Genomic DNA, 14,743 nt, shown 5'->3' with positions numbered 1-14,743 from the left:
CTTTTTTGCTTTTGTATTACCAGCATCCAGCACTTGGTTGGTGCTTAATAATCGTTTGTTGATTTTAATTAAACTGCTACTGACTTCAGAATTAGGAAAGAAAGCTCACAGAAAGAGTAGAAGGAGCAAAACCAAATTCTTTAAAAAGGAAAGTAATTTGTGATAGTTTAGGAAGTGTTTGGGTGAGCCATATTGAGAAAACAAAATTGAGTAGACCTACCCCAAGCAAGAAACTGTTAGATGCTTTAAAGGAATAGAAAAAAGCAGATAAATCTGATGCATAAATAACAAAAATTAAAAGTCAAAATCTTCACAAACAGATTTAAGGTGTTAATGAAAAGGGAGAACAAGCAGAAGTATTGCCAATGGACATCTTAGTGTGCTTGAGAAGGAAAGAAGTGAAGGTGCTGAGTTTGAAGAATTAAAATAGGTTAATTTGAAACCTAAATATAAGCTACAAATACTAGAGAGTTTTTTCTAAAAGTTAATTCGAGAAGCCAAAAGGTTGCAACATGAGTAAAGGAAAGTGGCTAGTAATCAAGTCAAATTCAATAAATCATTTATTAAGCTTTGACTCTGTGAAAGTACTAGGCTAAAACACCAGAAACATAAAGACAACAAAAAATTATCCTTGTCCTCAAGGAGTTTACATTTCACCTAGGGTTTCACTTAGAAATGGAAAAAAAAAATGTGCATGATAATTTGTGAAGGAGAGAGATTACTAACAAGTAACAGGATCATGAAAAGCTTTCCTTTAGAGGTATATAATCCAGAGACTATAAAAGGCAGAGTCCAAAAAGCAGAGGGTCTTATAGGCCTGCAAAAAGACATGAAGGCAAGAAATTAGAATTCTGTGTTTAGAGCTATTTGTCTGAAGAAAGTTCATAAAGGAGAGAAATGTGTAGTGAGCTTGGCAACAGGCTGGAGCCAGACTGTGGAGGGCTTTAAACCAAGCTAAGCAAGCATGTATTTTATTCTAAAGACAAAAGGGGCTGATATGCTCAGTCTTACACCTTATGAAGATTATTTTTGGCAGTGAAATAGAGGATGGATTGGAAAGGGATGAGACTAAAAGCCAGGAGTCTAAGTAGGAGGCTATTTCAGTAGTTTAGGCAAAAAGTGATGAGGGCCTGAACTAGGGTGAATAAGTAAATGAATGAACAAATGAACTAAGAGTTTATCAAGTGCCCAGCACTGTGCTGAATTGCAGGATTACAGAGAGAAAAGCAATGAGTTCACAGTGAATTCACATTCTAACTGGGAGAGATGACAAAGTGGGGGGATGGCTAAGCTTTAAGGCTGGTGGAAGGGCACAGTGATCCTGAAGGTATAATTGTAGAGAAGATATGGTTTTCCAGAGTAGCCAATTAAAGTTAATTGACAGGTAAGGTACAATTTGGCCATTCATAGGACTTTAAAGTTAATTGACAAATAAGATGCCAGTGCCTGAGAATCTGGAGGGCATAATTGCAGGGCAAATAGTAAGCTTTCAGCCCTGTTTCCTATTCTCCCCTCCAAATTTTCTTTCTTCTGAGAAAAATTCCAAATTCCCTACATTTACAGAAAAGTAAGGGGTGGGGGGAAGGAGGGCAACTTCAGATGCTTATTTCCCATAGATGGAGAAGGATACTGACCTAGTAAGAAGCAACATTGCATATAGAAATTGATGATAGTGGAGATAAACAGTATAAAGAAAAGTTTGGTAAAAGGAGGAAGAGAATATGAAACTCAAAATTTTAAAAAACCAAATGTTAAAAATTGTTTTTATATGGACTTGGAAAAAAAAGAAAATATTATTTTTAAAAAGAAAGCTTGATGAGAGACCCTTCCCCCCAATTAAATCTTTTCAGGTTTATTTAAGGATGAAATAGTAAAGCAAATAATAAACTAATAAAAAGTGAAAAAGATGTCCAAATATTTTTACAACAAATTCTGTTCACCATAAAATAAAAGTACTTATTTGGATTCTAAGAACACAATTCTAAATAAGTTTATAAAGCAAGTGTAAATGTCCTTGCAATAAATAAACAATTGTGGGAAAAGCTAAACCAAATATAATATGAAGGATATACATTCTGGAGGCAACAGATAATGACACTGAGAGAAATTTTTCAAGGTATCTGAGGAGGAAGATATCAAAAGTTTTTTTTAGAAATTAAGACTCCCTTAGTTCTTAAAAAAATTGCAATGTAGGGAATATCAGTTACAAATCCATAACCCTACTTTCCCATCATATAATTTTAGAGAATAATTTGAACACAAATTTAAGGCTACTTTGTTGAAAATATTAGAAGGGAATATACAGATTATTGAAAGCAATGTATTGATATATTTGAAAGTGACGTCACATTGTATCACAAGTGACTGAAGAAATAGAATACAAGACACCTCTATACTTATTGCTTATTAACTATAAAAATACATTTGATTCATTAGAACAAAATGCTATCTTAAAATTTCCCCTCCAATGTATCTCTCAGCCTTGTGCTCTACTAATAGAAAATCACATGAAAAATGTAACAACAGAACTATTTGTTTCTCTTTTTCCAGATCGTCCTTCTCTTTTGTGTGTTTGCATTCCCATTAAGTTATTCTCCTTAATTCCTTTGGTGAAACTTGCCACTATGAATTCAAGTTTTTTTTTTTAATCTGGCAATTATTTTTGCTATACAATCCATAGATTCTGCTTTAATAATTCTCATTTCACTTTTAAACCATTCAGAAATATCCATAATTTCTTGTACATAGGATCCTTTACCTCCACCTCATCAAGTGTTAATTCATTTTCCTTTTTCTTGAAATATTTATTTGCAGAAATCTGGACTTTTAAAAAGTTATCTGAAGTCATATTGCCTTTTGTTTTTAATATCTTCCCTATTTGTTTATGTTCAAAGTTATTAATGTAATATCCTTATGAGATCTTTGGTAACTTCAATCATTTTTTCTTCTTTGATGACAAATTTTGTGGGCACTATACTTCAAAGCCATTGAGATGGCTCATCCCATATTGAGCAGTTCACATCTTACCAGCCTCATTCTCTGTCCCTAATGACTTTAGGAGTGTGGGCAGATGGAGAGAATTGGCCCCAGCAAGATACCTGACTCCTTCCCTCAAACTTAATATGGTCCCACACATACATATATGAGTGCTGCCCCATTGCCCTCTGTTCTTCAGTTCTCTCTTGCAGCACAGAGCTGCTATTCCAGCCCAAGAAAGCCTCTGCTTTTTTATTTTTTCACTGTTAAAATGAATTCATTTGCAAGTCTGTCAGCCAGCTTGTGCAGCTCTGCTACAGAAAGCTGATGGGCAGTAGGAAATGGAATGTTAAAGATTAAGGATTAACCTTCTGTGCTGCTAATTTATCAGAAGTAGGGTTCCTAGTGTCCCAGACTGTGGAGAAAGCCAAAATTGCTTTAGCACTTGTACATAATTCCTATTTTGGACACAGTTGAGAAGTTTAGAGGATAAGGAAAAAATGTCTAGTCTTCCATCTTGTTGATTAGGAAGATCATTATAACAGAGCTAATCGTCTTTGAATACCTTTTGATAATAAATATCAATTTAAACATTTAAGAGAGAAACATGATAGCCAAAGGTGTTTACTACTATATTTAAAAAAAAAAAACACAACTCTGCAGAGTTTAAATCAGGGAGAAATTTCCCCAAAATACTGAAATTCTTTAGTATTTTGCTAAGCTAAGCTAATTGAGTTAAAGAACATTGGGACTGCGTGTTCTCCTAAAGGAAATTCATATTTACTTAAATGAATTTGGCCTAACTATTCACATAGAATAAATCAATTTAATAAAGAATATTTGTTGTCAAAACTTATATGCAATAGCACCAGAAAACTTAAATATCATGAAAGTGCATATATATCTTGTTTTTATATTACATGGTAAAAATGTGATGAACCCAAAATTTATAATAATAATAGCTTTTTATTTTTCAAAATACCCGCAAAGATAGTTTTTAACATTAAACCTTTCAAAATCTCGTGTTTGAAGTTTTTCTTCCTCCCTGCCCACTTCTCCCTCCTCTATATAGCAAGTAATCCAATATAGATTAAACAGGTGCAGTTCTTCTACACATATTTCCACATTTATCATGCTGCAGAAGGAAAATTGGGTCAAAAAGGGAAAAAAATGAGAAAAAAAAAAACAAGCAACCAAACAACAACATTAACAAAAAAGGTGAAAATACTATGTTGTGATCCACATTCAGTCCCCCTAGTCCTCTATCTGGATGCAGATGGCCCTCTCCATCACAAGTCTATTGGAATTGTCTTGAATCACCTCATTATTGAAAAGAGCCATGTTCATCACAGTTGATTATAAAATAATTTTATTGTTGCTGTGTACAACATTCCCTTGGTTTTATTCACTTCACTTAGCATCAGTTCATGTAAGTGTCTACAAGCCTTTCTGAAATTAATCTGCTGATTGTCTCTTATAGAACAATAATATTCCGATACATTCATATATTTATTCAACCATTCCCAAGTGATGAACATCCACTCAGTTTCCAGTTCCTTGCCATTACAAAAAATGAGCCTAGAATTTAACAGGAGCAGGAAAGTTGGCAGGATCACCTTTGAGGAATTTCAGAACTTTTCTCTTGACTGCATAATCTTCCCAGAAATAAAGAACCACCCTTTAAATAGTGGTAGTTTTCTGGGATTGTTGTATAGCCATAAATCATGGAAGAATGCAATCTATAAAGAATTTAAGTTGAGGATTATGCAAAGGGTAGTGGAAATGCAACTCATTCCAAAGAAAAAGTAAAGGAGAAATAGAACCGTCAAATAAACAAATGACTTAAAAAGATGGATTGATCATATGGCCAAAGTAAAGGATAGCTAATTGATGGCTTGTATGCACCACTGGTATCTTCACAATGTCAAGAGAAAATAAGAAATGCTCCTACCACATTGGATTGACCCTCCTGTGACATGCTAATGGGAGGATGTGGGTGAGAAGTCAGCAAACCAGAATTTTAGTCTTGATTCTGATATATATTTCTTTCATGACCCTGGGCAAGACTCTATTTCATCTTGATAAAATAATGAAGTGAACTAGATTTAGAATTGGAAGGGAACCTTAAAAGTCATCCAATCTAACTATCTTATTTTTCAGGGAAGAAAACAAGCCCCCCAAAATTAAATTATTTGTTCATGAAATACAGATGGCAAGATGGCAGATGGATGGTCTCTGAGATCCCTTAGAGTTTTAAAAAGCCTATAATTCTATAACTATAAGGATAGAAAGGGGAGGTTCAGACCACAGATAAGGGAATCCCTAGAGGCCTTTCTCAGAGTCATAAATAGAGTTAAATAGGTCTTTGCTCCAGGGGATCAAATTTAGAAGGTGATGACAAGCACTTAATTAGAAACAAAAGTTAATTAAAATATTAAGCTATTAAGATGGAGGACTGGGATAAGTTCCTTCCCCAACTCCCAGCAGTGGTTCTCACACTGGTGTCCCAGGGGATTATTGCCTCTTACCACACTCTGTTGAGTATGCCATGGTACCATTTCCTTTACCACACTTTGTGGTACTTGCAACAGACACAAAAATTTCTGCTCTTGGCTCTATTTTATTAGCCTCAAAAATTTTTAGACCCATATTCTCAAGTGTTATAAATGGCTTTCCTTCATAAATATATTTATTGAGTGAATACATCATGTCTCTTACTGTTCTACAGAATAATACTGGATGGAACCAGAAAAATACAAATTCGGAATCCTACAAGGGAAGAACAAGGTGTATATGGATGTACTGTGGTTAATCATCCTGATTCAGACACAAAAACTTCCTCAGTGTTGTATGCAGGTAATACCTAGTGAAGAATTCAGAATGGTTTTTTTTTTTTCACTTTACAACTAATTCCATATCTTGCTTCTTCTAGAAATGAGAAATCATTAGAGTTATTTAATGTGGCTATGCTCAAAGGTGGTCTCTAAAACAGCCTTTATTCTTATTATAGATATTTATTTTCAACATTACTGGCTATTCATATTTAAAGTCCCACTAAATCAAAGAAAGTGGTTTTTTTAGACTTGTCCTTTTTTAAAAATACCATGATATATAACTAAATGCCTCATTAAAAACATTTCAAAGAAGCTTGAACTTAATAAAATTCTACAGACATTTTATGATTTCATAAATCAAGTCTTATGAGGCAGCCGGTAGCACAATGAATAGAATGCTGGACCTAAAGTCAGAAAGATCGGCATTCAAATCCTGTTTCAGATATTTACTAGTTGTGTGACCCAGAGCAAGTCATTTAATCTTTCTATTAATTTCCCCAACTGTAAAATGGGGGTAATAATTGCACCAGCCCCCAGGGTTATTGTAAAGATAAAATGAGGTTATTTGCAATGCGAGATTTTTTGCTTTTGTTGTTGTTGTTCACTCATGTCTGACCCCCATTTGGAGTTTTCTTGGTAAAGATTCTGGAGCGATTTGCCATTTCCTTTTTTAGCTCATTTTACAGATAAGGAAACTGAGTCAAACTGGGTTAAGTGACTTGCCCAGGATCACCCAGGCAGTACGTGCCTGAGGATGGATTTGAATTTAGGATTTTCTGACTCTGGGTGCAGAGCTCCATCCACTGTTCACCTAGTTAAAACATCATATAAATGCTAGCTATTGTTGCTGCCCCCAGACAGACACTCAGGGAAGGCGAGTGGCAACTGTCTTATTTTAAGGAAATATTCTAAAGCTTTATTGTCTTGTCAAGTCATTGCCGGTCTATGAAGTCACTAAGACCTGATTTCCATCCTGCCTCTGATATAAAGTAGCTCTCTGTTCCACTTAACCCATCATTGTCCATAGCCAACTCTAGCACTATAAACTACTGGAGAATTGCCTTGGTGGGTGAAGTCTCCACTCCGGGAATTCTTTGTACTAGAGAAATCACAGAGGGGGGAAAGTTTTGTTAAAAAGCTTTCTTATTTCTAGCATACAGAGATGAAAGGAATTACCCCTAGCACCAGCAGTGGTTTCTGTTACTGCTTCCCTAAACCACAAGTGAGAATCAGATGTAGGGCTTCCAGGGTGGGTGGGAGAGGGAAATGTTTGCAAAATTGCTCTTTGGGGAGAGGTCACAGCCAAGTGCAATAAGTTGAGCAGCATAATGGTAAAAGAGAAATAACATGGTCTTTGGAGTCAAGGGCTTTGGTTCTGGTCCTGGCTGTGCAGCTAATGAGCTCTGTAGCTTTGTTCAAATCTTCAGCTCTCCAAGTCTCAGTTTCTTCATTTGAAAAATGAAGACCTTGGATTAGATGATCTGAGTCCCTTCCAGTTCTAAAATTATATGGTTCTAAGTATTCCCTGAATGCCCTTTTAAGCATCCAACCCAGATCGGAGCACTGTAGGGGATAGCAGAGAAATATGAGACGGGCCTTTTGGCCACAAAGAATTTACATTTCCCTGGGGGGAATAAGACAATATGTAATAGTGAGCTGGAGGATTGGCAGAGTTAGGAGTGAGATGGTTTGAGCAGTCTTGTAGGCTCTGCCACTAATTGTTTGACTTTGTGGTTGTTACCTCTGTGGGCATGGGTTCCTCACCTGTATAATGAAATAATTGGTCTGGGCTTTTTCTGCTCTTAATGTTCTAAGATGCTAATAAACTCCCACCCTGACATGTTACCAAAGCCAGTTTGCTTCTGTCAGATTTCATCTTCATTCCTTACATCCTCCGACTACATAATTTTTAATAAGCCTAAGGGCTTTCTTGAGGCATCTACTTCTATTGGCAATTATTTTGGGGTTCACAATGTGTTCTAGAAAAATATCCTGGACTAATATTAAAGTGTTTTGCATGACTGCACATGTATAATCTATATTAAATTATTTGCCTTCTCAGGAAGGGAAGAGGAGAAAGGAGGAAAGAAAATAAAAAGAAAAAAATTAATAAATGTGTAAAAATTTTGTTTACATATAATTGAGAAAAATAAAGTAAAATTCAGTCTAAAAAGTTTTTAAAAAGTATCCTGCAGGGGAAACCTTCCTAGACTCCCAAAATTATAAAATCCCAGAAGTAGAAAAGAACTCAAGGTTATTTACTCCAAACTGTATAACTGAACAGAATCCCAAACTTTAAAAGTTGGACCAGAGACCTAACTTATACCTGAATAAAAATTCTTCCTACATATATGTCAAGTGATAATATAACTTTAACTTTAAAATGTCCAAAGGAAAGAAAGCAACTCTACCCATTTTACTTTGGGATAGCCCAAATTGTTAGGAAGTTCTCCCCTACATCTCACTAGCTTTGCCTTCCTGATCCAAGGAAAACAAGTTTAACTTTTAGTACTAAATTTATATATATATATATATATATATATATATATATATATATATATTCTTATAATATATATAATATAATGTATATATATATACATTATATTATATATATTATAAGAATATAATATTTAGACATCATAATAAAATTTTTATTTAGTATTAGACTAAATTATCCCTTTTTCCCTTCTCTAGATTAAACATCTTGAATTAATATGTCATGATCTCAGCATACTTGTTCATTCTGATCACCTTCCTTTAGATGTGTTCTAGCTTACCAATGTCTTTTCTCAAATGTGGCCATTAGAAAGGGACAAAATATTCAGGGTCTATGATAATCTGGACAGACTCCCTCTCGGAGTCATGGACCCTATATAATACCTCTAATATTGCACAAGATTACATTAACCGTCTTCACTGAACCATAGTGAACTTGCCATCAACTAAAACTCCCCAGATCTTGTTTTATCCCCATACAAACTGATGTCTAGCCATGCTTCCCTGGTCTTATTCTTGTGAGTCTGATTTTCTTAACCAAAGGTAAAACTTTAAATCTATCCCTATTAAATTTCCTCTAATTATAGTTGGCCCAGTCTTCTATCCTCACAAGATTTTTTTTGGCTCCCAACTCTGTCATAACGATTTGTTAGCTGGCTTTCTGTCACCTGCAAATTAAATAAGCACACCAGCTGTACTGTTATCCAAGTCACTGATAAAAATTGTTGAATGGTCCAAGGCCAAAGTCAGATCTCTGGGGCATTTCCTGGGAGACCCTCTGCCAAGCTCACTAGGAACCTGCCTCTCAGCATTTATGATAAGGTCACTGAGGTCCTGTGTGAAGACATTTAGTGAGTCCTTTCTTTTTCTTGCTCCTCTAAGTAAAGGACTTAGAACAGCCTCAGCTTAGGTTCTCTTAGCTTCAGGCCAAAACTATTTTTCTGGTACTTGTTGGTTTTTATCTGGGTGGTGCCCATTGATTAGGGATTCTTAATCTTGTTCATGTCATGGATCCCTTTGGCAATCTGGTGAAACCTTTGGACTCCTTCTCAGAATTCTATTCTTAAATGCATAAAATAAAATATGTAGGATTACAAAGGAAATCATTTATGTTGATATCAAATATATTTTTAGAAGTTCATAGACTAGAGGTTAAGAAACCCTATCCCAGGACTATCTGGTATCAATAAAAGTATCATATATCAGTATATATATATCATATATCAAGATCACCTATCAATTATTATTTAAGAAGGTAAAAAAATATTCTTAGTTCATGGGAATCAAGCAGTTGGCAGAATTTGCCTCCCCACCACCATAGTTAACTGATTCCCTTTTTGTCCTAGCCCCCTTTCTTGATTTCTCAGACTAAATTGCCCATCTTCATCAGCACATTCCTACCAACTTGTCCCTTCCTGTTTTCCGAAAGCGCCATGTGGTGGGTCTAGACTGGCCTTGGGAGGGTAGCCTTGTTTACTCTGTGGTACTTGGCTTTTTGCCTGTCACCAGCCCTAGGGGAGCATATTTCTTTAGGCAGGAAATGTTAGTGTGAAGCCAGAGTTGTCACTGACCAACACATTCTTTATTCTTTCCAAGCTTGAAATATTTTTTCTAGTATTGAATTTTTCCACTTAATCTGTTATACAAACACTTGTTTCAGAATAATCAGATATTAACTTTTAATTTTATTTCCACCATTATTGACCATTTTTTTAAAATTAAATTACACAGTGTTACTGGTCTTAGCCACATATAACTTTGCTGTTGGAGAGCTATGTTACAGCTGACCAATTAAGGTTCATTTTCCATTTTAAGATTTTCTGCAGCAAGTCACTTAACCCCAATTGCCTCAGCAACAACAACAACAAAAAAAAACTTTCTGCTATTTAAATGAGTCTTAGTGTTGTAAGTTATTTTAAGAGAAACTCTTTAATCTGAATTGAAATTTGTATTGGATGAACTGAAGTCAATTCTGCCTTAACAAGGTCAGATAATAAAGATGATCATAGGATCTTAGATCTAGAATGCTTGGATAAAATCAATCTCCTCACATCATTGCTGAATTTTTTGGCCAGAAAGAACTTCAAACGTCAACTCATCTATGAAAAAGAATAGCTAATGTAAAACTCCCCATAGGTTTTCAGTCTTTGCTAGAAAAATTCCAGGGTAGGGAGGACCAGGTTCTTCCACTTATGGACAGACTTAATTCTTAGGAAGTTTTTCCTGACATCAAGCCTAAATGTCTACCTTACAACTTCTACCTGTGTTTCATGTTCATGGGTTCAAACAGAACAAATCTGATACATTTTTCACATGTCCTTCAAATCCTCAAAAATCATTATTTTGCCCTTCCCAGAACCTTCCCTTTTCTAGATTAAATATCCTTAACTCCTTCAACTAATTCTTACCTATATATAAATTTATATATATTTTGTATGCATTCCTGTTGTTTTAGTTCTCTCTCTTTTTTAATAATATAAATTTGAGAGTTGTATATGTGTCATTTTTGACTTTATATTCCCAATATCCAACATATAATCAATACTTGATAAATACTTGTTAATTGATTAATTAATTGATATGATATGGACTCATTTTTCAAATAAGGCAAGTGAATGAAGCCCAGAGAGAGATGAAGGGATTTGCTCAGATGATTCATAGTATAACCAGTCAGTCCACAAACATTTAATAAGCTCTTATTATGTGCCAGGCACTGTGCTAAGTCATAATTTGAACACAAGAACACAAGTGATCTATTCCAGTTTTTTTGGGGAAAGAGCTTTCTTTTTATCCCTAGGACTTAGCATAATGACTGCATATTGACTAGTCCACTACCCTGCTCAAACCTATGAGTCAGAATTATAATTTCTTTGGTATTTAGGGGAATCCATGTGTTATAAAATGAGACATTTGAAAAAAATGAAATAGAAAGATTACCTCCTTTCGCTATTTATGATTAATACGTATATGACCTGCTTTGTTAGCTAGGGAAGAAAAGGGGGGGGAAGACTTTAACCTGACCCCGCTCTTGTGCTTCCTTTTAATTAAGAGGGGCCTGTCATCTTGGCTGTGGCAAGAAATTTCACAGAAGTGGAGCACGGCCGTCTGACTGTGACTGTCGGTGGCACTGCCAAGGCAACAGTGGGAGCCAACGTCACCATCAAGTGTCCTGTCAAAGGTAGGTCAGAGCATCCGTTTCCATGCAGGGCCCTGGGGGAGCGCTGAGAAGGATTGTGGCCCTGCTTAGTCATAGAAGGAAGGCCCCGCTTTTTTCCTAGGGCCTGTGATCAGGCGTCTGTCTGGGGCCCACCCGGCACAGACGTCCAGCCCTGAAATCTCTTCCCTCTTGTGGATGGCCCGTGGCCAGCCTTCCTCCAAGCTGCAAGGGAGCCCTCTCTTGGCTTCGCCACCAGTTGACCTATGGGTCTGAAAATCTGCAAACCCACAATGAGCTGTTTTTCACCCCCTTTGAAGTTCCCAGGCCATCTGGCCTTCATAGATCTAGACTTGTAAAAGACATCTCCAGAAACTCACCCGATTCCCCCGCTGCCCTTGCCCCGAAGGGGGTGGGGAAAAACACACACAACACAACTGCGAGCCTTTTGGCAGTACAAACCTAGCCATTATAGTCCGGACCGGCATTCTGTGGCTACGGCGAGGAGACGAGCGGGATTACGCGGCTCCGATGCCAAGCCACAGCTGTCTGGAGCTTCTGCCATCCCGCACCTGCAGAGAAGGACTGGGGAGAACAGAACCAGCCTTTATTAAGAGCAGCCTCATTGTCTTGCCTTCATTCTGATTTCTGATTTGCATAGTATTGTGAAATTGGAGTTCATGGTGTAGCTATTTTAGAAGTTGCATTTTTAGATAGGATGACAGATGAATAATTGGCTTCCGTGGCAATTTTGTCTGAGGAAAGGACACATGATTGGCCCAAGTTTGGTTATCATTTGCTGTCATTAACAGTTTCTATAAAAAGCTGTTCAAATGTTGGACCCAAATTTTGTTCTCTTGCTGGCACAATTTATTTTGGAACTGGGTCCCCATGAGACACAGAGGCTTAAACCACTTCTATTTTTGCAATATTTGAAAAACTGTTATTGTGTTATTTGCGCAAGCATTGCCAGTCCTGTTTGTTTATGAAGGTATCCTTAAAGTTGCTATGGGCCATGCTTCTGACTTTACTAGGAACTTATGAAATTTGGTTGTCTTGGAAATTTGGTCATCTTATTTTCATCAATTCCCTGCTCCTGTCCAAGAGAGATAATGAGAAATCTGCTTTAAAATTGGATTCTATCGCCAGAGGAATGAGAACATTCAAAGGACCATAGAATTAGAAGAGAAAAGGACAAAATTACTATCGACCTGTCCCCCTGCACTCCCAGTTTCATAGATGGAGATAGTCTGGCCCAGCCAGGTTAAGTTGTTTACCCAAAGTGGGCAAGTCATAGGTGAAACTTAAGCCCAGCTTCCCTGGGAGGCAGCATAGTATTAGTAGATAAAAAAACTAGCTTTAAAGCCAGTAAGATGTGGATTCAACTCTGAATCTGTGAAATTGGGCAAATTACTCATATCTCCAAGAATATAAGTTACAGAGAAAGTGATGGCCTGTGAAGTTTCTTCACCTGGCACTTCCCTATTCCAGTGAAATCACAAATTCAGTCCCTATCCTAGAGTCAGGAACTCCAAAATCTCCATTAAAGGAGAGATTGAGCACAAACATCTCTTTTCTCATCTGGCCACATGACTTTGGGACTTCTCTACTCCATCCCTTCCTGGAGTACCTCCCCCCTGCTCCTTTTTAGCTTTCATTTTTTCCTTTGTATGATGTCTTCCACCATTCAACTGCAAACTCTCACAGCGCAGGGATTAAGTTTCTTTTTTCGTCTTTCCTCAGCATTTAGCATGGTGCCCATAGTAGGTGCTTAATAAATGTCTATTAACTGACTTAATGATTATATTGATTCCATAGACAATACTTTTGAGTTGCTTTGCATTGCTTATTTTGAATAAACTTGTATAGAATTAATTAGATTTTTCCTGTAGATACTTTCCTTATTCACTGACTTTTTAGTGTAAGACCAAATCTATAGGAAATGATATAATGAAGAGCTAATAGCACTAAGAGTCCTGTTTTCTTGTCTCAGTTTTGCCTGTGTCTACCTGTATAACTTTTAGCTGTTAACTCTTCACTCTCTCAAAGCCAAAATTTCTTCATTTTTCAGATAAGGATAAAATGCTCAATGATGTTTAATGATTGTTTTAAGGCTCAAATGAGATGATGTGTGTGAAAGCATTTTTAATACTGTGAATGGCTACACAAATGGGGGGAAAGAGAAGGAAGCAAGTACCTTTATGTTCTAAGCACTGTGCTAAGTGCTTTTCAAGCATCCTCTTTGGTTCTTGCAACAACGCTATGAGGCAGGTATATCTCTGTTTTATAAATGAGGAAACTGAGGCAGACAGAGGTTGAGTGACTCATGCAGGACCACATGGCTATTAAGTATCTGAAGCTGGATTTGAATTCAAGTTTTCCTGACTTCAGCCTCAACACTCTAATAATACATTTATGGTCCTAGAAAAGAAATTAACATTGAGATGAAGGAACATGATTAATGTGGCAGTAGTCATAGAGACCTATCATTCAAAGGATCTTATGTGTCCCCTCAGAGTTCTTTTAGATACAGATCAGGAATTATACTTGCAGTATGGAATAGACACACACAATGGATATGGTGGAAAAAAACATGAGTCCTGGAATCAAGGCACCTGAGTTGAATTCTCAGTTCTCAGTCTTTCTACCTGTATGATCCCACAAGTCATTCTCTGAAGTTCAATTTACTTATCATAAAGAAAGTATTTTGTAAACCTTACATTGCTATAAAATCATATGAATTATTATTATCATTATTATTTTATGCAGTAAGGTTATAATGTGTTGACTTATTTTTACAATCACAATTTAGTCATTGCTCCTTGTAAACTTTGATCTTACCATCTTATTACCTTTAGTGAATACTTGCACTGATTGTGTCTGTCTGTCCACACATATGTTGCTAGACCAGCCAAAATCAGTGTGAATTGTGTTTTAATTAATTTCTCTTTGAGAAGTATTTAAAAATCATACATGTGAATTTTAGTACAAATATCTTTTATTTTATTAACTGCAAATCACTGTGCAAAATGATAACCATAGTTTGACATATATGAATAAATATGTGGAATTCTCCTTTCTAAGGCAAACTGGAAGTGCTGGTCCTTAAACAGAATTCACAAGGGAAAACATAGCTCATGGATGATTCAATGAGTAACTTGACTAATGTATGGTATTAGAGATAGAAAACACTCCATATATACCGTAGTTCAACACTGTTCATTATTTTGAAGATGAGAACACTGAAGTTGAGAGATGACATTACTTTTCTAAAGATACCACT

The 14,743-nt window shown here is 36.2% G+C and overlaps 1 protein-coding gene across 4 annotated transcripts in view; it reads left to right on the top strand.

Moving 5' to 3' along the window:
- Positions 1-14,743, top strand: part of ADAMTSL3 (ADAMTS like 3) — a 542,401-nt gene that overhangs the window by 475,086 nt on the left and 52,572 nt on the right. For all 4 annotated transcript variants that reach the window (XM_031955661.1, XM_023496559.2, XM_023496553.2 and 1 more), the window contains 2 exons: positions 5,705-5,832; positions 11,356-11,484. In XM_031955661.1, the coding sequence (XP_031811521.1) occupies positions 5,705-5,832; positions 11,356-11,484 (257 nt within the window). The remainder of the gene's footprint in view (positions 1-5,704; positions 5,833-11,355; positions 11,485-14,743) is intronic.

This window comes from Sarcophilus harrisii, chromosome 2 (assembly GCF_902635505.1).
Source record: "Sarcophilus harrisii chromosome 2, mSarHar1.11, whole genome shotgun sequence".
Lineage (NCBI taxonomy): Eukaryota > Metazoa > Chordata > Mammalia > Dasyuromorphia > Dasyuridae > Sarcophilus > Sarcophilus harrisii.
Note: the sequence above shows the minus strand (reverse complement) of the source record. Positions and strands in the feature narration are given on the sequence as shown.